We start from the raw sequence: 21,099 nt of genomic DNA, 5'->3' as shown, positions 1-21,099 counted from the left end.
ATAAGCGATTATGTCATGTGTATATTAATAATGTGTATCCCAGCATTAAATAATAAAAAGCTATAACTGCTGTGCTTATGCTCCATCACCATCAATATTATTTTTCAGTGTTTAGACACTCTGTAAAGACACACTCTGTAAATGGTAATCAATTCCAGCTTTAATGATGCATATAAAATACCTTTTCCAAGAGCAGTAAGATAATAACTTCCATAATAATAACAATAACTCTCTCTCATTTGATTCATGGCTCATGTCAAACTTAATGGCCCTGGAAGACAATAACCAAACTACTGTCACACATAAAAGTATGAGTTAATTCATATAAACAGAGTTATGCAGGGAACAGATCTCCATATAATAAAGAGTTTCAGTAGTCGATTTTTCCAGATCACTGTCCATCCAAGGCAGGGGTTTTGAGGAATGTACACACACACACACACACACACACACACACACACACACACACTCACACACACACACATTCACCCCTCATGATGCGAGGCCTTGTCTAAATAAGGCAGCTTATCTCTTTTCCTGTCATTTCATGTTGATTCCTCCGGGTCTCTGTTCTCTGTGTGTCTTCAACACAAAGACAGGCTGAGCATTCTTTGCCCTTATATGGTAAATCCCTGCTGTGGGCCGGCTCTGTCTGGGAGAACGGAGAGCTCTGATTGGCCGAGAGTAAAGTGGGAGGGGCGCATTACTCGAGCTGATGCTCTGAAGAAACTTTAGTGTCCCGCAAAAGTAACTGTCTCACTCTCCAACACAAAGACAACAGACTCAAGACCACGACCCCTCAGCTGTAGCAAAGGTGAGTTAATCGTGCTTTGGTTTGGTTTCGAGTGCTTAGAAGTCAAAGCACAAAAGTTGTGGATAAATTTAGGCAGGCACTGAGGAAAGATCTAGATGGAGCTGGTGACGTATGTTGGGAGTTATGGAGCTGAAACTGATCCAGGATCATTTTGTCTCCCGCTGAGCAAAGGATCTGGACATTTGAGTGTCCAGTGAGCGAATACTGTAATGCATTTCTGTAATAGATCCATAACTCATATAAACTTTAATTATTCAGAGAATAAAGTGTTTCTTTGCATGTAGCTGTGACTTGGCTTCATCTGGAATACAGCATTTGGTGTTTTTCTTAGTGCACCGTTGAGGTCAAAAGTCAGCGGTCAGACCCATGACATAACCACTGGCTGGAGGACAGGACCTGAAATGATAGCAGAAGAAACTCATTAACAGAAATCAGCAACTATGTGTTTGTTTTAGATTATAGTGTTGTCTTTATTCAGAGCGTGACAAAACCTTTCCGTGAAGCAATATCCCTGGACGGCCTGTTAGTGTCTCTCTGAATTCTGCCAATCCAGTTTCAGAAGCAACAAACGAATGAAGGGAGGATGTGACAGGGTGTTCGTAACAGCTGAAGGGAGGGATTGAGAGTTAGAGTGCATTAGGACATCAACTTGAAGTTCATTTATGAAGATTTGTGTCATTAAACAGGGTTTAGAGAGAAAAACAACGAACACAACAGAATTCATGCAATCCATCGATAATACACTTACTGATGAGGTTTGTGCTGCTGATTTCCCAACATGATGATGTCACTTCCTGAGTCATTTTAAAGTGTTTTTTTCTCCCCGAAAAAGTAACAGGATGGAAAGTGACATTGAATTTGAGGACACAGAAAAAAACAAAAACAAACGGATCGACATTTAAAACAATATTTAAACCTGAGTTTAACCCAATTTTTGCAATTATAACCCAACGATATTGTCTTATTTTCTTCAGCATATTAGGACCCAATAAGGGCATGAACATGTCTCGCAGGGATGAGCGTTTGATGTACCTCAGTCCGGTCTGTTTCTAAATTCCTGCATTTAATCCTGTGGTCGAGCTGGACATTGTGTTCTGATGATGCTGTCACACACAAACACACACCCACACCCACACACACACTCATGTTGGGTTTACATGTTTTATGGGGACTTTCCATTGACATAATGATTTTTATACTGGATATTTATATCCCCTTACACTAACCCGACCCCTAAACCAACCCATCACAGAAAACTTTCTGCATTTTTACATTTTCAATAAACATCACTTCCTCATGGGGACCGAAAAATGTCTCCACAAGGACAAGAATTTCAGATATTGTGTATATTTATAGGACATATTGTCCTCATAAATTAGAGTTTACCAGGGCCACACACACACACACACACACGCACACACACACACACACACACACACACACACACACACACAGCTTAAAATAAGCAGGTAGTTAATCAGTTACATCAATTCTAGTCCTACCTCATCATACCCACAAAACACACAGGACAGCCAGGAATAATGCAGTCAGAAAGTTTAAAATAGAGAAGTGTTTCTCAACTGTCCATGTTTTAAGTGGGTTACAGAGTGCAGGCCCGTCGCGACAAGGCAGGCAAACCAAGCAATTGCTTGGGGCCCCGAGCTGGCCTGGGGCCCCAAGACAACGACTGGTTAAGAATAAAATGCAACGACAAACTGTGTGAGCACCCCTTTGATAGTCAATGCAGTAAAGTGCAATGACACTGTTATCGGGATCCCCCTCAAGGGGGCCCCCCTCAGCAGTCGCTGACAGCAGCCAGCCAATCACGTGATCTCTGCTGCCGGCAAAATACAAAAAACTCCTCGACAGTCATCATGAAGCAGAATTATGCTTCAGGAAGCCAGAAAAGAATGAAGAGAAAGGAAGATGAGGAAAGAAAAAACAAGATAGTGGTAAGTAGGGGTGTAACGATACACGTATTCGTATTGAACCGTTCGGTACGAGGCTTTCGGTTCGGTTTTCGGTACGCATTTTCAAACCGAACGGTTCGTTGGACCATTTTTCCTGCCGACCAAAATTTCGTTATTTCAAATATAGGCGGGTTGCAAGTGGCAAGCGCGCTCATAATGTAGAGACGCCGGCGCGACCACAACATTGCCCAATATCAAATGGCAAACGTAATGCAAGCGGAACGAAACTGCTCGTTATTGTGTGGTTGACGGACCGTTGTTTATCAGTTTGGACCAGTGCAGCGCTAGTCGATCGTGATCATGCGACACTGTTACTACACAGCGCTAATAAGAGATCCGGTAAAGAAAGCATTTGAATTCGCCACAGAAGTAATAACATCGCTGCGAGATCTAGTGAGAAACATTAACATAGTTTGGCAGGAATAGTAGGCTATAATGCCTTCAAGTAATATTACGTTGGTTTTATTTTGACATTATGAATACAATGCCCTCAAATGTTAATCTGAACTAAAATAAACATTTGTTTATAACTACTACAATATTACATTTAATTTTTTCCAAGGAGCTGTTTTGTTTTATATGCTCCTAAGAAGAGTCAATTATAGCTCCAGAATTGCTCAAAGTAAAAAAAATAATAATCATATTTTATGATGTTAGTTTTAATAAAAAAAAAAAAAGAAGAAAAATAAATAAATCAAGGAAATTTCTCTGGCATTTCTTTCTTTTTGCTGTATCGAAAACGTACCAAACCGTAACACAAGTGTACCGTATTGAACCGAACCGTGAATTTTGTTACACCCCTAGTGGTAAGTGATAAATTACACTGGATAAAATAGCTCCACTTGTCTTGTACAAATAGTGTAATTTTGCAGCAGTAGGCAGCCTACCATAGGCTAGAAAAAAATATGTTTATGTTAGCTACCTGCCTGAAGGCAAATGCTGCTTGTAACAAACAGTTAGTGCAACTTTTTTTTCGAACGGATGGAATATGGTTACATATTATTATATGTTTTTTTTGGGGGGGGCCTCCATGTCCATTTTGCTTGGGGCCCCCAAATACCTTCAAGCGGCCCTGACAGAGTGTATAGTCAAAGAAACAACAACAACTACTACAACAATTCTGAATGTTTTACTGATGCTTGAGTTTTATTCTGAAAGACTTTCTGTCAGACGCACTTCAAGTAAAGAGTGCCTCCGAATCTACTGATTCCGAATCTGCTGTCAGATTGAATGTTGTCAGGCTATATGTCAATGTCATTATTCTAACGTTATATTTGTAACTTGTTACGAAATTAAAAGTCTCTCACCTCAGAAAAAAACGAGCTTTCCTCTCCTGTCAGCCGTGCTCGAGGCGCGCGCGCACTCTTCAATTGCCCGCGCAAAACGCGGACGCGCGCTGTATAATTTCACTTTGCGAGCATGCAAAGTCGTAGTTGTTGTCAATTAGTAAATCATGAAATTACCAAAAGGTACCAACAAATTAGCCTACGTAACTGGTCGTAGGTTGTGCATGCAGGTATCCGTCTATTCACCAGGATCAGTGCGTTTCAATGTTAATATTGTGCATTTACCATGGTAATGAAGTTGAAGTTGAAGTTTCTTTAACATTAATGCAAACTACCACTTTATTTTCACTTTGTGTTATTTTCTATATTTTTGATGACTGATGTGGTGGCTCATACATTACAATCTTACTAAATTTATCGTATTAACAAAACTACTGGGACTTCTATTTGGCCCAACCTTATTGCTACTATTTATTAATCAGTGTTAGTGATATTGTCACAATTTACGTGTTATGTAAAGTGGGACTGTACTAGGCTATGTGTATAAATAAATAGGCAACTCGGTTCAAATTCCTAAAAATGTGGGTTGTGGCGTAATGAGAAAATGTGGGTCCCATGCAGTTGAGAACCTCTGAAATAGAGAATAGTGTAATTTTACACCAAAAATAAGCAATTATTGGAGATACTAGACTTTTGCCATATTCATAAGACGATTTCCCAGTAGGGCTGGGCGATATGGAGCAAAAAATATATCTCGATATATTTTGCTATATCTCGATATACGATATATATCTCGATATCTTTACAGGAAAAATAACCCCCCAAAAACTACTGCAAAAACAAATATGCCAAATACCACAGTCTTTTTTTATTGAAGTGCAAATTGGTAGGCTGTTCATGTAGGAACAAAGTGCTTCTGCAACATAAAAAAAATAAAAAATCCCTGTATACAAAAATAATAATTTAACTGTAAAATAAAGGAAGAAATAATACATATTGCACTATTTTTAATAAACCTGTATAGAAATATCATTACTAATTTTGGCAAATAAATAAAAAAAATGCCATATATCCCCCAAAAACTGCACAACTGTAGAGTAAAACATTAATTAAAAAAAAGTGATAAAAATGCATCTAAAAATTGACATGATTGTTACAAAATCACACTGTCTGGGGCCTCTGGGGAACTCAGAACAACTGCTAGCATAAAGTTTAAGGTAAAAATAACTGCCATTAAATTATAGTATCTGACTACTATGCAATTAGACAAACTGTTCATTCATTACATCACTTTACCTCTGTCTTTATCCACCTTTATCTTCTTCTCTTCTTTTCGGCAATGTATATAGCAGAATAGGTAACTTAGGCTAATGCTAATTTATAATGTGTCATGTAAATTCGGCCATGCCATCCGTCACAATCAGGAAACTTTGAACGTGTCTAGAGCTGGCGCCAGCTGCCAGGCCCGTTTCTAGGGGAGCATGTTAAGTGTGAGTGTGTTAAGCGCCCTCAAACAAAAGCAATGCGGCGAGAGGCGACGCTACACAAAAAAATACCAACAACAACTGATCGCGCGCGCGCGCTGTTTCTGACGCACTTCAAGCACTCGCTGGGCGGGGAAAGATTGATGTGCCTGACCGGACTCGGGGGACTTGAATGAGACAACACGCGAGGGCGGGGGCGAGCACAGCACAGAGAAGGCAAACAAGCAAATTGGCGAAATCAGAATTAAATTTAAACAATATATCGATATATACGATATGTCAAAATCCATATCGAGTTTAAAAAATATCTCGATATATCGTAAATATCGAGATATCGCCCACCCCTATTTCCCAGCTAACAGTGAACTTTCTCAGAACGTTATGAGCAAGGTTATGAGCAAACGTTCTTCCAGCATGTTAATAGAACATTCGTTCAAAGTTATCTGGTCTTTATTAATGTTTATCAAAATTTTAGAACAAAAACATTATTTATACATCATTTATGGAACTTTTTTTATGAAACATTTTATTTGGAGGTTCGTCTTACATTTTTTTTTTATTATTGTTAGGCTACTACCAGATTCAGAAGGTTCAGAGAACATTCAAAAGTATCGTTCTCCTATTGCAGAATTCTAAAACGGAATATTCCCTTAAAGTTCACATATAGTAAGAACAACTAGACATTTTAAACATACATTTAGAAATAAAGTTTTTTAATAACTTACTGGAAATGTTAGCAAACCATTCTTAGATGTTAGCTGGGTTTTATTAGTTCGTTATGGAGACAGCAGGATTAACGATGATTAACAGGTCGTTTGCATATGGACCAAGCCTGATGTAGACAGAACGCATAGATCATCCCACAGCATTTGGTTGCTTTATTGAGAAGACTTTGAGAAACTATGAATGCAAGAGCAATAAAAACACAGATATGAAAATGAGTGTTAGCTGACTATGGTCTTCCGTATAACATGAATTGCACATTCACAATGTCTTGATACATATGTGATGGTTATGAAATGTGCTGCTGTTCACACGGGACTCGACAGAAACCGTCTGTAACATCTCTGATGTGAATGGCTGTAAAGGCTTTTAGTGAATCTGCTCTGTTTACAGATAGAAAAATGTTTCCCTAGATCAAAGCTGACTAACATCTTTAATCACAAACACTTTGGAGTGAATCGTAAAGGGCGACAGCGAACTAAATCAGCATTAAATGGCACATCTTAAAGTGACTTCTGGTCTGTCTATAAATCCTCGTATTCAAAACCTCATTACACTCCTGCTGTCAGCCGAGTTCTGCTTATGTGAGTGTTTCTGAGGGATAAAATATGTTCTAAGAATGATTTGCTAACGTTCCCAATAATACAATATGTACGAATTTTGTATAAAAATATTCAAAAACCACTTGCACAGTGTTATACATTTATTTCAGTTGTGTACTTACATTATCTTAAATGTTTCCAAGAATTAGTAAATTTAGAGAAATTCACAATTTTAAATAGTGCCCGTCCCTGTTCACTTGTCGCCTGTCAATGACGTAATATACGCGTTATCCCCGTTTCCGGTACTGCCATAGTAACCATGGCAATATATGTGGACAACTGCACGTCTAGCGGCACGCTCATGCTGTTGTTGTTTCGTTCAAACATTATAGATAATGGCAAGCTAGCGTCCACGACTAACTTGACAGAGACGCCGCTCTTGTATGAGCTTTATTAGACAGGTGAGCAAATGTACATAAAATTAATCAATGCTTTATAGCTTAACATGATGAAATGTTAGAATATGATCAGTATGTTATTCTAATGTTGATCTAGCTCACTGCTAGTCTCATACAGACAAACTAACATAGAATAACATTATAACTTTCAACACACTCAAATGCAGTTTAGTGTGATAGTGTAGAGCAAGTGAAACAACGCTGCGTTAACTCACAAGTTTCATTTGTTACATAAACTGACCAGTATTAGTATTATTCAGCATTTGCAGGTAGTTCGGTAGAACGAAATGTCCTCATTCCTTTATATCCGCGGGACTCGCGTGTGGCGCTTATATATGTCTCTCATTAGCAATCATCATAGAAAAACATCAATATTCACTCATCCATAAACATTACTTCCCATAAACATTAACGTTAGATCCATCGGCATGACGACAAGGTCCATGATTCCACGCTCATTTACTGATGTTAAAAAAAACATGAATGTAGGCTGTTCACTCATCCATAAACATTATTTCCCATAAACATTAGTAGAGATTTGTTATTGTAAGAGGTTAGCGACCCCTAGCGGCGAAAAAAATGACATATTGTAGCTTTAATTTATGCAAACGTTATTTCTGAAAGTTCAAAACGTTCCGTGTTTTAAATGTTTTAAACGTTTTTTTCTTGGTTATGCGAACGTTAAGGGAACATTCCATTTTACAAACATTATGGGAATGTTACTTTTGAATGTTCTCTGAAATGTGAAAATATCTCCAGCTTTTCACCTCAGACCTTAGTTCAGGCATTTTAACCAAAGACTCATAAAAAAAAAACACAGATGTCCGGACGATGGAACCGGAAGTGCTAAAATGCAACTCATTTCAAGTTTTTTTTTGGCTTACAAAAATACATAATCCTCGCAGCACTCTATCACTCTTAATCCTGTTTTTGATTTGATTGACCACTATGACCAAACACTGCGGCCTCAAAAACAGGGTTTGAAATCGCTGGTGTTTCTGACCTCACAAACTACCTTGTAACCAATCAGATCAACGTGTGATCGTCAACGAGTGGATCTCTGAGCTGAGTGAGTGAGTGGAGGCGGGGATCATTTGCATATTCATAGAACCGTGTATTCTAAATGAGGCAAGGGTGTCGAGTTACATTCAAGATATTTTAAGCCATGAAGAATTTTTTTCAAGGAAAAAACGTTAACATGTTATTTTGGTGATCAAAGTTATCAAAAATAAGTTTTAAAGGATAAAATGCTTGACTACAGGGGGACTTTTAGAAGTGTCCCTGTTTCAGATCCATGTAATAATACTGAGTAGATAAGTGTCTGAATTTTTTTTGTTTTGACCATAACATTATGCTTCCTTCATAAGCACCATTCGAAGGCGGCAGAAGCGAGACCAATTCCACTGTAGACTTCTGCCATTGATGCCACTGACTTTAGTTTTGTCAGTGCTGATGGTTAATCCATTCGGTTCGGCTGTACAGAACAGAGGCCTCTGGGTCATCGTTTGGGAATTCAGCACTATCATTATCTTTTTCGAGGGCAAGCTGAAGCTCCTTCTGTTCGAGTGAAACGGCTGAAACAAGGCAAAGGCCGCTACTGACTCTGGACCCTGTAATTGTCGCTTGCAGACGTATTAAAGGGTTAGTTCACCCAAAAATGAAAATTCTGTCAGTAATTACTCACCCTCATGTTGTTCCAACCCCATAAGACTTTCATTCATCTTCAGAACACAAATTAAGATATTGTTGATTAAATCTGAGAGCTGTCTCACTCCTCCATAGGCTTCTATGTAATTGAAACTTGCCGGCCCAGAAAAGTTAGTAAAGACATTGTTAAAATAGTCCAAGTGACTACAGTGGCTCAACCTTAACGAGAATACTTTTTGTACGCAAAAAAAATAAAAATAACGAATACTGGTTCACGACCTAGGGAGCTGATTAGCACAAATGCCAGTTTTACTGTCCATCTAAAAAAAAAAAAAAACACCAGGTATTTGGTCGTACAGGAGAGAGATACACATATTTGATGTACACACACACGCATTAAAAGCAAGTCTATGTCAGCCAATCTCAATCACAAAATCCTTCCAGTGCATTGAAACATTCACTCCCTAAAAAGATTATCGATTCTATACGAATCAGAATTGAATTCTAACGATTAGAAAAATGAACTAACCCTTTACAGAATATCTTCTGCTCTTTCCTTAGACCTGAAACACCGCCAACATGTCCAGCAAGCGAGCGAAGGGGAAGACCACTAAGAAGAGGCCACAGAGAGCCACTTCAAATGTGTTTGCCATGTTTGACCAGTCACAGATCCAAGAGTTCAAAGAGGCCTTCAACATGATCGACCAGAACCGAGACGGATTCATCGATAAAGAGGATCTGCATGACATGCTGGCCTCTTTGGGTAAGTCTGACAGAGAGGACGTGACATAATATTGGGAATATCATAATATTATCACATCTAATGACATTGCCTTTGGTGTGTTTGTGCTCAGGTAAGAACCCGTCTGATGATTACCTGGAGGGAATGATGAGTGAAGCACCAGGTCCCATCAACTTCACCATGTTCCTCACCATGTTTGGAGAACGGCTCAATGGAACCGACCCGGAGGACGTGATAAGGAACGCTTTCGCCTGCTTTGATGAGGAAGGAACTGGTAAAACAAACACTGGTTTCATATAAAGAGTTCACGGAGGGTCTCACAGTATGGAGGCCCAAACCTGCGAAAATTATAGATAAACAGGGCTAGGCATTGATGCATTACGATTCGATTCACAAGCAATTAGATTCAATTCTGTTGTGTTCATAAGTAGAATTGAACGTTGGTGACTACTATTTTGAAGTGTTGTGTAATGTGTGGAGAAGGGAATGAGTAAACGATGAGTGAAGTTCGCTAGTCCTGTCTCGTGTGTTTCTTTGAAACACTGAAAGATTGATTCTTGGGATTTAAGAATCAATATCGGTTCATCAAAATCAGAATCAATTAAATTTTAGAAATCAATATTTTTAACCCAGCCCTAACAAACAAACAAACAAATAAATAATGTAATAATATGAAAATAAATGTACATAAGACTGGATAAAAAAATATATAATTCATTGTATAATCAAATTTAGTCCTAAATTTATTGTTGCATTACTTTTTCCTTTTATTACTTTTTGTATTTATTTTTTAATTTTATTTTCTTTTGTATTTTTTATATTTATTTATTTCCATATTTATTTATACATTTTTAATTTCTGCAGGTTTGTGGCTCCATAATAGACAGTTACTTATAAGAACATGCTAATAAAAAATGCATTTTCTATATATCTTATATGCATGCTTCATTTTAGGTCGCTTGATAAACTACTGGACAAGTGTATCAACTAAAAATGAACAATACTTCTACAGCGTTTATTAATCTTAGTTAATGTTAATTTCAACAATTACTAATACATTATTAAAATCAAAAGTTGTATTTCATAACATTAGTTAATGCACTGTGAACTAACACTAACAAACAATGAACGATTATTATTATTCACAAACATTAAAGATTAATAAATACTGTAACAAATACTGCAAAAAAGTTAATGCATTAACTAATGTTAACAAATGAGACATTGCAGAGTGTTACCAAAGTCTTCTATGTTCACCAAGCCTGCTTTTATTTCTATTTAAAAGATACATTAATTCTGTGAAATATTATTACAATTTAAAATCACTTTTTTTCTATTTGAATGTACTTTAAAATGTCATTTATTCCCGTGATCAAAGCTGAATTTTCAGCATCATTACTCCAGTCAGTGTCACATGATCCTGTAGTAAGTGTATAAATTAAATGACATACTATAATTAAATTTTTTTTTTTTTTTTCTTTCAGTAAATATAAGAAATAAATTCTCCAAATGCAGATGCAAACAAAACACAAATACCAGCAAAATAATTTTAAAATACCTCAATATTCAAGTAGTTCACATCTTGTACACACTGTATATAAAAAGCAAAGGTCTTCTCGCTCTGACTGCATGTTTGACCCTCGTCTGCGCAGGTTTCATTCATGAAGATCACCTGCGAGAGCTGCTGACCACCATGGGAGATCGCTTCACGGATGAAGATGTGGACGAGCTCTTCAGAGAGGCTCCCATTGACAAAAAGGGAAACTTTAACTATGGCGAGTTCACCCGGATTCTCAAACACGGAGCCAAGGACAAAGACGACATGTAGACGATCAGAGCGCGTTACAAACACAGACATGATGAACATCCACTGGGGAAAAACAGCATTTCATGTGGTGATCTATAAAATAAGTAATTCGATCTCTAAATGCACGATTTAGATTATATTGCAAACCATCTGCAATGTATATTTTGCGTTTTTATGTGGGAGTTATGTGTGTTTGAGTAGGTTGAAGCAGCTGTGGCTCGATCTGTGCAAACTATTGCATTGGAGATGCCATAAACCTGTTTAGATATAGTGCAAAGTTATTTTTCTGTGCGCATTTATAAGGATTCTCAGCATCTCCTTCTTGAACGATGTTAACCGATATCAGAGACATAAGGCAAGACACTACAGGCAAAACCATTGGATGCGTCTCAATCAGCTCCGTCAGGGCACCAATCAGGGAGTCGGCCATTTTAATGGCTGTCTCAATCGCAAAATCCTTCCAGTGCATTGAAACATTCACTCCCTAAAAAGTCCCACAATGCAATGAAATCCAGGGTGCATCGAAGCTCACTATATCGGTTCCCGAATTAGAGCACATGATATAGCCTACTGGTTCACGACCCAGGGAGTTGATTGAGACGCACCCATTGTCTTTTTAGCCACTGGTCAATTTTACTTGAAAAAATGAAAAAAAAAAACATCCAAAATTATATATTTAATATATTACATTTTTACTGAACTGTACGTTCGTATATCATTCACCGATTTAAATAACATATTCATAAAAACATGGTGACCATTTATTTTTTGTCTGTCGACACCATTTTCTTAATTATGGAGTAATAAAAAGAGAAACCCAAAAATGAAACCGGAATTTTGATCTTGGCTTTATCCAACGTTCAGATTCATGTTCTGGAAATGTACGCAAATTAGCACATATTTAAATAGATCATGCATATTTAAATATAGCATTTTAATATGAAACAATTGTCTTAATTTACCGCGATTACTGAACTGGCGAAAGTATGGCGATATACATTCGATAACATTTTGACCCTATATTCACATGTAGTGTCTTGCCTTAAACATTTTGAAGTTAGATGGCCACAGACTTTGGGATGTGTAGATTTTTCAGTGGTACTGCAACTTATATTTCCCCATCAAACCGGTGAATATCTGGCTTATAAAATGTGTGATTACACGTGGCAGCTCTCAGATAAGAAGTCATCCGTCATATGAAAGTTACGTATTTTATACTGAAATAAAGATGGTCTCACACGACAGATAAATAAATCATTTGTGCATTTCTGGGTCATTTCTGGATATTTGCTCCTAATTGCTGAAAACAAAGGAAATTAATTTCTCCATGACATGACTACAAACATATTAAAAATGAGGCTTTTATTTCTCTGTAATATTTGTACAAAAGGACACCAAATAAAATCTTTGTGTCAAAGGTTTAAGGCAGATATTGCACAGACTAGTCCAAAGGTTTTCTAAGGAAGCAGGTAAGGCACAAATGCCAGTTTTACGGTCCATCTTAAAAAAAAAAAAAAAAGCATCATGTATTTGGTCGTACAGGAGAGAGATACACATTTGATGTACACACACACGCATTAAAAGCAAGTCTATGCCGGCCAATAACCTGAATGATATTTACACGTTTCACATTCTCATCTAAAAGACCCATTTTGTAATAACAATAATACAGTTCCAGGAATATTAATATTGGTCTTTCAGAACCGGTGAAAAAAATAGAGTATACAAAAAAAATTTAGATCGTACTGTTCCAGTAACTAACCGAATGATCACAGTTTTGAGGGGTTAGTCAATTAGATCTGTAATATGATGACACCACAATATGACAGTCGGTTTCTCATATTCAGTTTCTTAAATACAGATGCACCTTATAGATTCCTTAACTCAGAAATAATTAAAAACTCCCTTTGTGTTGTCAGAGAGGTAACATTTCAACGACTCGAACCCACGAGAAAGAAAAGTCAAGTGAAAACTACAATAAACAAACCTGAGACACACTGAAAACCAATGAGAAGTAACGTGTACAGTACTACAGAACATGACCTCTGACCTTTGCATTGACCTCACTGAGAAAAAACTAATCAGAATTATGGCACGTTCGTGAGCAAGAGTAAACTGAAATAATGTGAACCGCATCATAAAGACTAAAAAAAAAGGTTAAAATCATCATTACTATAAAGACTAATTTGACTATCTGTACATGTTCTCAGTTTCATGGAAACTACAAGCATAAAAATCATAATCCATCTAGATACTCTAGTGTCCAAAAAGAGAGAAAGACTGAGGAAAACGCTCATTTTCTAAATCATATTTGTTAGTTCTCTAGATACATTCACAGATTATGAGCGGGAAAGCAACACTTCAGTTCATCTCTGAGAGGTACGAACAAGTTCATCTTGGAAATGCGCAAAACTCCTTTAGTGTCAAAAAACACTTTCAGTCTAAATTCACTCACTAACATTTTTATCCCTCCCCTCTACATTGTGTTAGAGACTTTATGAACATGTAAAACACTGTTAATGCCGATCATCTACTTGACCCAACCATGCCATCAGAAGAATACTCATCTCAGCAACAGCCCTACGCTCACGTTACATGAGAACTGTAGAAAATCAATGTCAGCTGTCTTTGAGACGCCCTCGCCTCCACATCTCAGACACACACACACACACACACGAGGCGTGAGCGATGATCTCTGCAGTACGATCAATTTCCCAATGACCGGCCACAGCACAGACACACGTCACGCCACGCCACGCCAGACAGCTCTCGGAGACTATTCTGACTGGGACCGGATCTAAATGGTTCTGGCATAATGACGAAGAGGTAAAATGAGACTATAAAGTGCAGGAAATATGACAAAAACACACACACACCATGTGGCTTTCAGGCAAAATCAGAGCAAAGTATTAAATCTAAGAGAGCACATTTGGTTCCTAAACAGACCTTATTAAACGCTGCATGCTAGTCTTTGCATTCACAGATCACACAAAAGTAAAGCATGCTACGAGTGATAGTGGATATACTGATGCAAACAGGCAGGAGCAACTACATATGCAAGGCCACTAACAAACGTTCAAATGAAAATCTCTTGGCTGTTGTTGGTAAACCTGAGATGTTCAGGTTTGCTGGTGTTTCTGCACACCTGGTCTCGAAGATCCCGGAGTCTGAAATGCTGGATTATTCTGGAAGAGGATTTTATGGATGCCCATAAACTTCATGTAGTTAAAAGGTAAGAGGTTTTGGTTTACAAAGAGTTTTAAAAGAGTTTTAAAAATACATCCTGGTGTTCGTAGAGAAGCTTCACTCCTGACTCCACTTGTGTTCGTAGAGAAGCTTCACTCCTGAGTCCAATGAAGTGAACATCGGTGAAGAGGCTCTTTGAGTATCTAGCAATGATCTCGAAAGGCATGTACTAAAAGCACCCAGTTTTTTTCCAAATTAGCGAACAAAAAGAGTTCAAAGTCAGTTGGTCTGCTTGAGTTTTCCGCACCGATCAGTTGACCGCTTCCGTGACCGTATTACGCACGTACTGCGAAACCCACGTGCTCGCAAGTGGCCCGGGTTGCCGGACGCTCCACATCCCAGAAGACGTAAAGCTAGCAGACTCTGTGACATTCTTGCCGAGGACATCGGAGACTCCGGCTGAGCTTAGGTCGACGGGAAGGCCTGGAAAAGAGCGGCTCATGACAGGAACTGATACTGGTAATATTGCGCTCTCCATCAAGCCCGGGGCAGCTCTGGATTCGTCCCTTGAAGTCAAGATGGCCTCCGAATCACCATTCTGGATGAGCTCACTTTCACTCGAGGGTCCGTTCGCTTGCTCTTTCTGTCTGCAGTTTTCTTGCTCAGCCGCTCGTTGCAGGGCCGCGTCCACGAGAAGCTTCAGATCGCTGAAATCTTGCGCGCACAGCTCCGGTGGGGTAGGAGGAGGTGTGTTGAACAGGACCCCACTCGGGCTCAACGCTCCCAGGGTCGGGACAGAGGTAGAAGCAAACGGGATCGTCGTCAGGTAATGATCTTCACTCCGAAATCCAGTTAGACCTTCTCGCCTCAGCAGACCGCGAGTGTCCAGTTGCATCAGAGCCTGAACGCCTCCATCTTGACTGCCGGACGACGACAAGCAACCGGCTCCGGCCAAAATCGCAGTCGCAGTGTTACCCAGAAGCCTCAAGTCCAATGTTGGGCCGGGGCAAATGACTGAGGGGCGGGTCGAGGAGGCGGGGCTTTCGGGGGAGGCGGATCTGTCGGTTTTGCTGGTGCGTCGTGACATTGTAAACTGAGTGGGGTCTTTGCCGTCTTTCCGGAGCAGATCCGGCAGGAGCCGCCGACGGGCGTTTATGAACCAGTTACAGATCTAAAAACAAGATTAAATAGATTCCAGAGTTAAAATGCCATAAAGTTTAAACACATACAACATACTTGTATATAGGGCGACAATCTCAACTGCTGGATTGCTTGTATCATCGCAAAACCTAAAACTACTGTAGTTAACATTTGAAGTGGATCAAAGTGGATTTAATTTTTTTTTAAAGCAAAGTTATACATGAATTTTGAACGATAACCGTTCTTACTTTGATGAATTTTTTTCATCCACTTCAAATGCACTACTGTATATTATTGCCCAGCTCTAATCTGCTAAATGCTACTATAAGGCATGAAGATATTGTAAACAATAACATGATTTTCTGTAAAGCTGCTTTGAAACAATTGTTAAAAGTGCTATATAAATAAATTTGACATGACCAAATGGTGATGTTTAATTAGCATAACTCTGTGAGTTTTTGCACTTTCTGACCAATAATTTCCATAATTCTTTCCAGTCCTTTGTGATGACTGGATAAGGGTTTCAAAAACACACATTTTCATAAAACAAAACAAATAAAGTTTTCTAATCTAATAAAAACAGCAACACTCAAACAGTCATTTCTAACAATGAAATACTTTAAGACTAAACAGACTGTAGAAATGATCATTTCCATGACCATTTACGATTTTATCAATTCCCAAGATTTCTCCAGGCCTGGAAAACACAAAATGCCCTGATATATCCAGATTTTCTAGGATTGAATAGAGAGAAAAAACATTATGTAAAACGAATCCATATGAATTTAGCGGTTTAGTCAATTTTTGAAGCATTAAAGTGTCAGTTGTGTAGCCGTCTAATGGAGGGACAGAAATCTCTCAGATTTCATCAAAGTCTTACGGGTTTGGAGTGACATGAAGGCGAGTAATTAATGACAGAATTTTTATTTTTGAGTGAATTAACCCTTTAATATTTCTTGGTATAGGGTCAAAAAGGGGGGAGAATGCATTTTTGGATCTTAACGCGGCGCCCCCTGTTGGCGAGGAAGTGAACCGCATGCTGTGTCAGACAGACAGCTGGCTCTAATGGAGACCAGAGGAAATATGCAGCACAGGCCTCGCCGCCCGCATTCCTGCGCTCTGACAACACCGCAGCTCTCGCTCAAGGACAAAACACAGCACAGACTGTGTGAGAACGTCTCAGTCTTTGAAGATTACAGCCAAACGTAAAAGTGAAGTGGATAAGACATGCACACAAAAATACAATATTGGAAAGAGAATGTTCCTCATACTCAACTTGATGCTTAAATAGACTATTGACTCTGTCTGGTCCACTTCGCTACTTATTCTGGCAAAAACATGCTCTCTTAGACAGAAAGAGCACAACTGACATTCATAAACAAATGAATGGGTTCATGCACTATATTTCTGAAGCCATGTGATAGCTGTGAGGAACAGACCCAAACTTAAGTCTAAAGCTTAAATTTAGGATTTTATGGTAATTGAGCTTTTTCTTTTGAGCTTGAAAGCTTCAGTTTCATTGCAATTGCATGGAAAACCGTCACATGGCTTTGAAACAACATGGAGGCAAGGAAGGCCAGTTTTTAACTGCATGTCTAAAATTTGATACTTTCATGGTAATTTTGCCTTTTGAGCTTGAAAATTGGAAAATATCATATTGGTTTGAAACAAAGGACAATTTTCAGTTCTTAACTTTGTGATAATTTTGCATGCAAACTTGAAAGCTTCAGTTTTGTGCTAATTGCATGGACAGCGTGTTTAGTGCTCACCTGCGACACGGACAGATGCGTCTGCCCAGACAGGCTCAGCTTCTCCTGCTCTGACGGATACGCGTTGAAGCGATGCTCGTATAGCCAGTCTCTCAGAACCTGAACCGCCTCTTTGGGGAGGTTTCCGCGCCGGCGCCGTTTGGCGGAGGACCCGCTTCTCCTGCCGCTGGTGGACAGGTTGAGAGGATAACCGTCGTCTTCGCACGGGTCACTGTCCGACATGGCAGAAAATTCGGTGTCTCCGTTCTGATCCTCATCAAAAGCTGAGAAGATGAAGGCAACAGAACATTATTGGTCTCAAAGTAAAACAGCAGGAGTTAAACTGATTCAGTGCAGGTCACAAAGAGTTTACAATGCCCTTAAATACCACATTGCAAAGTATGCACATTTTCTGTATGCAGATGATCCTTTGAATTTGGCAAAATGCACAGTACAAAAGAGAACAATGCATCCACTTCACTGGAACTATAACCAAGTCTTTTTTTGGCAAAACGAACACCTTGATTTCTGAGGAACGGAGAATCAGTCCTTATCTTGCACCTGAATTGCCCCGGTCAGTCGTTTAAAAGCGTCCTGCGGATAAATCCGTGTGACTGCACTCAATTTACACTTCAAAAGACTATTGACTCTGAACGGCTCCTCCATTCACACCTTCAGCCTCGCAAACTGAGGGAAATACAGCTTATCTGCGGCTCTACAGGTGGGCTCCACACTTTTACAATGAACATTATCATGAGAGCATTAGCTGCTGATTATTATGATAATCAATATGACCAGATAAAGCAGACAATAACAAGAATAATATTGCAGTTGACTCTGAACACGGACATAACACAACCAATATATGAAGAGTTCAGATGCAAAAGCCTCTAAGTGCCATCTGAAATTTTCTTCTAGAATGATCATTTTTATCAAACTTGTATATTTAAGTTCAGTTATTTCACTTAAATGACAATTAATAGGTAATTTTCATTGCCATTTAAGTGAAATTGCTGAACTTAAATATACAAGCTTGATAAAAATGATCATTCTAGAAGGAAATTTCAGATGGCACTTAGAGGCTTTTGCATCTGAACTCTTCATATAGTTTAATATGCTGATGCCAAAACATTCAAATTTGAATATTTAAATCACAAACATAATAGTCTGAACCTGGCATATGAAAACCATTTCTTGAAAATGAAGTTTTTTTGGGGCATCATATTTGATACTTCAGGTTTCAGATCAAACTTGGAAGAAAAAACCTAAATTTTATGCAATTTGGTGCAGATTATGATATTTAAATGGCCAAAAAAGATTAAATTCTGATGCTTGTAATGTAACCAATGAGATCTTATAAGAAATACTTGCATAACACTAACACAATTATTATATATCTCAGTAAAACTCTCTATATATTATAAATCTCAGTTATATATTATCTTCCAATAGCGATATTTAAATGCTTAGTTTTATGATCAAAACTGTAGTTTTAAAACATAAGTCTTGAATTTGATCATCTGGCTTTTGAGGAAGTAAATTCGTTCATCTCTCATTATAAAAACATTAGACAAGGCCAATAAACTCTAGACAAGCACCTCAAATACTAATCTGAAGTTTCATGTTAAATTAAATCCTCAAAAAAATTGCTTTTAAATGAATTGTTACTAACAATTATACTTACTATTAACAACAGCATTATAAGATAGATGAATAAGAAGATCTGAATTCCTGACAGTGATGATAATACCAAGTTTCCACAGTCTTAGTGAAGTAACACTCACAGTAAATGCCTGAATACTGTATTTTTGGCAGGAACGGCAGTCAGTGTGGTTATGGGAAAAGCACAGGCTCTCATTTACCGTCTGATAGCAGCTAAACTCAGTTTCAGAGACACATGAATCAGACACACTTCAGCAGCTCAAGAGTTTCTTTCTCCTGCTGAAACCTGAAGCCGGCCAAAGAACAGCTAAAAATGTGGGAGTTCCTGAGTTCCTCTTTAACAAAGCAGATTGTGTGTGTGCGTGTGTGTGTGTGTGTCTGTCTCTGGACATTCATGTTTCAGTCTGCAACTGTATCCGTGTCACAGTTTTGCGTATCATTTGCAGTAGTTTCAGTTTTTTCAAATATTTGACAAAATGAAAACATGCGTTTCTTGTGAAGGATGTGGATGAATAGTCAGCCATTGAGCTGGATTATACAAACTGGGGGAAAATACATATGTTAAAATACTAGTGGAATCAAATGTGAAAAAACTGGCCCTCAGAATTTCACGTGTTTTCTTCAGAAAAATAAACCAAACTATCAGCTCATGGACTTAAGCTAACATAAATGATTCACTGACTGAACTCTATCAACGACGTCATTTCCGTCGTCCTGGTTTTCGTATTGCATTTTGGTATTGAAAGGGATTAGTAAATTAGCAGACCCAAACAATCACTAAGGGCCCCAAACAAACAAATACTGACAAACAAAATCACCCTTGCATCTTCAACGTCGTTTACGGCAACTCTCTCACTTTTAGAAAACGCTTGAATTTCACACGAAACACAAAGACGACCAAACAAAAGTGTGTTTGCAGACGCGAATAAACAAACGGCGCCGCAGACGCGCGAAAAAAACCAAACAAACAAACGCGCGGTGACGTCATCAGACCACAATGATACAATGTAACAAACGCGTGCGAGTCGATAACGCTGGGAAGATGGAAAAGGCTCTTCAGAAATGAGTCCTAATGTTTAAAAATGCAACGCTTGCATTGTGAAAGACGAGAAGCATAAGCACATCTGCGTCTCACGCGCTCAGACTGAAAATCACGCACGCCACGATCACAGACCCCATTCAAACACACACACTCGACACGACACACACGCGCCTGGGAACGGAGCTCACCTCTTTTGTTGGGCTTCATCCTGGATGTTGGAAAATAAAACAAAATGTTGGAAAAAAAAGTTGCTGGTGTGGAAACGCGGGTCCTCGTCAAACGGAGAGTGTGTTCTTCTCACACTCACACACACTCTCTCTCTCTCTCTCCCACACACACAGCTGTGTTGAGTTGAAGCTCCAGTAATCAAAGACTCTGCTCATTAGGCATTAGTGTGTCATGAGGGAAATGATCCTGTTGACAAACATCCGTTTACCTGCAGCTCCACCAAACTCTCTCTCTCTCTCTCTCTCTCTCTCTCTCTCTCTCTCTCTCTCTCAATGACAGGATCTAGACCCCTCCTCCTCCACACTGCAAGGGGCCAATAAGGGCCCCACATCTGTGTGTCATCACACTTTCATTCAAAACTCACAATTCAAGCACTTGTGCGAGTTTATTTCATTAGCTATAGTCTTAGATTTGCAGTTCGGATTATAGTTTTACATGTAATCATTTAGCAGATGTCTTCAGCAGTTTCTTGGAAATGCCATATCTTCCGATCTAATTGTGAACGGTAGACCGATTTTTTTTAATCTAACCTAAACTTTTTTGTTTTTATTTTGTATAGATGTGGATGTGTATCTATGTATTTTAACAAATAAGTTGCTGTTATAAAGCTGTTTGTCTCT

At 38.7% G+C, this 21,099-nt stretch overlaps 2 protein-coding genes and 1 long non-coding RNA gene across 6 annotated transcripts; 1 reads left to right on the top strand and 2 right to left on the bottom strand.

The window, feature by feature from the left end:
- Window positions 1-139: 139 nt before the first annotated feature.
- Window positions 140-1,934, bottom strand: LOC308700134. The gene is made up of 3 exons (XR_014031278.1): window positions 1,563-1,934; window positions 1,306-1,420; window positions 140-1,210 (listed from the first exon to the last, which is right to left on the bottom strand). It is a non-coding gene; the product is annotated as an uncharacterized lncRNA (long non-coding RNA).
- Window positions 666-12,727, top strand: myl9b (myosin, light chain 9b, regulatory). Of its 4 annotated transcripts, none has more exons than XR_014031276.1 (5): window positions 678-814; window positions 9,486-9,687; window positions 9,779-9,940; window positions 11,319-11,857; window positions 12,073-12,727. XR_014031276.1 is itself a non-coding variant. In XM_081381530.1 (4 exons), exons 2-4 carry the CDS (start codon window positions 9,504-9,506, stop codon window positions 11,492-11,494), a joined length of 522 nt encoding a protein of 173 aa, XP_081237656.1. In that variant the 5' UTR covers window positions 666-814; window positions 9,486-9,503; the 3' UTR covers window positions 11,495-12,727. The 4 variants fall into 4 exon arrangements, 2 of the variants coding, with proteins under 2 accessions (XP_081237656.1, XP_081237657.1); XR_014031277.1 differs by having other exon boundaries at window positions 710-814; window positions 9,463-9,687; XM_081381530.1 differs by having other exon boundaries at window positions 666-814; window positions 11,319-12,727.
- Window positions 12,728-12,782: 55 nt separating this feature from the next.
- tgif2 (TGFB-induced factor homeobox 2) lies at window positions 12,783-20,753 on the bottom strand. The gene is made up of 3 exons (XM_081381529.1): window positions 20,440-20,753; window positions 17,569-17,831; window positions 12,783-15,830 (listed from the first exon to the last, which is right to left on the bottom strand). Exons 1-3 carry the CDS (start codon window positions 20,456-20,458, stop codon window positions 14,970-14,972), a joined length of 1,143 nt encoding a protein of 380 aa, XP_081237655.1. The 5' UTR covers window positions 20,459-20,753; the 3' UTR covers window positions 12,783-14,969.
- Between the last annotated feature and the right edge of the window lie 346 nt (window positions 20,754-21,099).

The sequence above is a fragment of the Scardinius erythrophthalmus genome, assembly GCF_964197995.2.
Source record: "Scardinius erythrophthalmus genome assembly, chromosome: 12".
NCBI classification, from domain to species: domain Eukaryota; kingdom Metazoa; phylum Chordata; class Actinopteri; order Cypriniformes; family Leuciscidae; genus Scardinius; species Scardinius erythrophthalmus.
The sequence above is the reverse complement of the archived record's forward strand: the minus strand, read 5'-3'. Positions and strand labels throughout refer to the sequence as shown.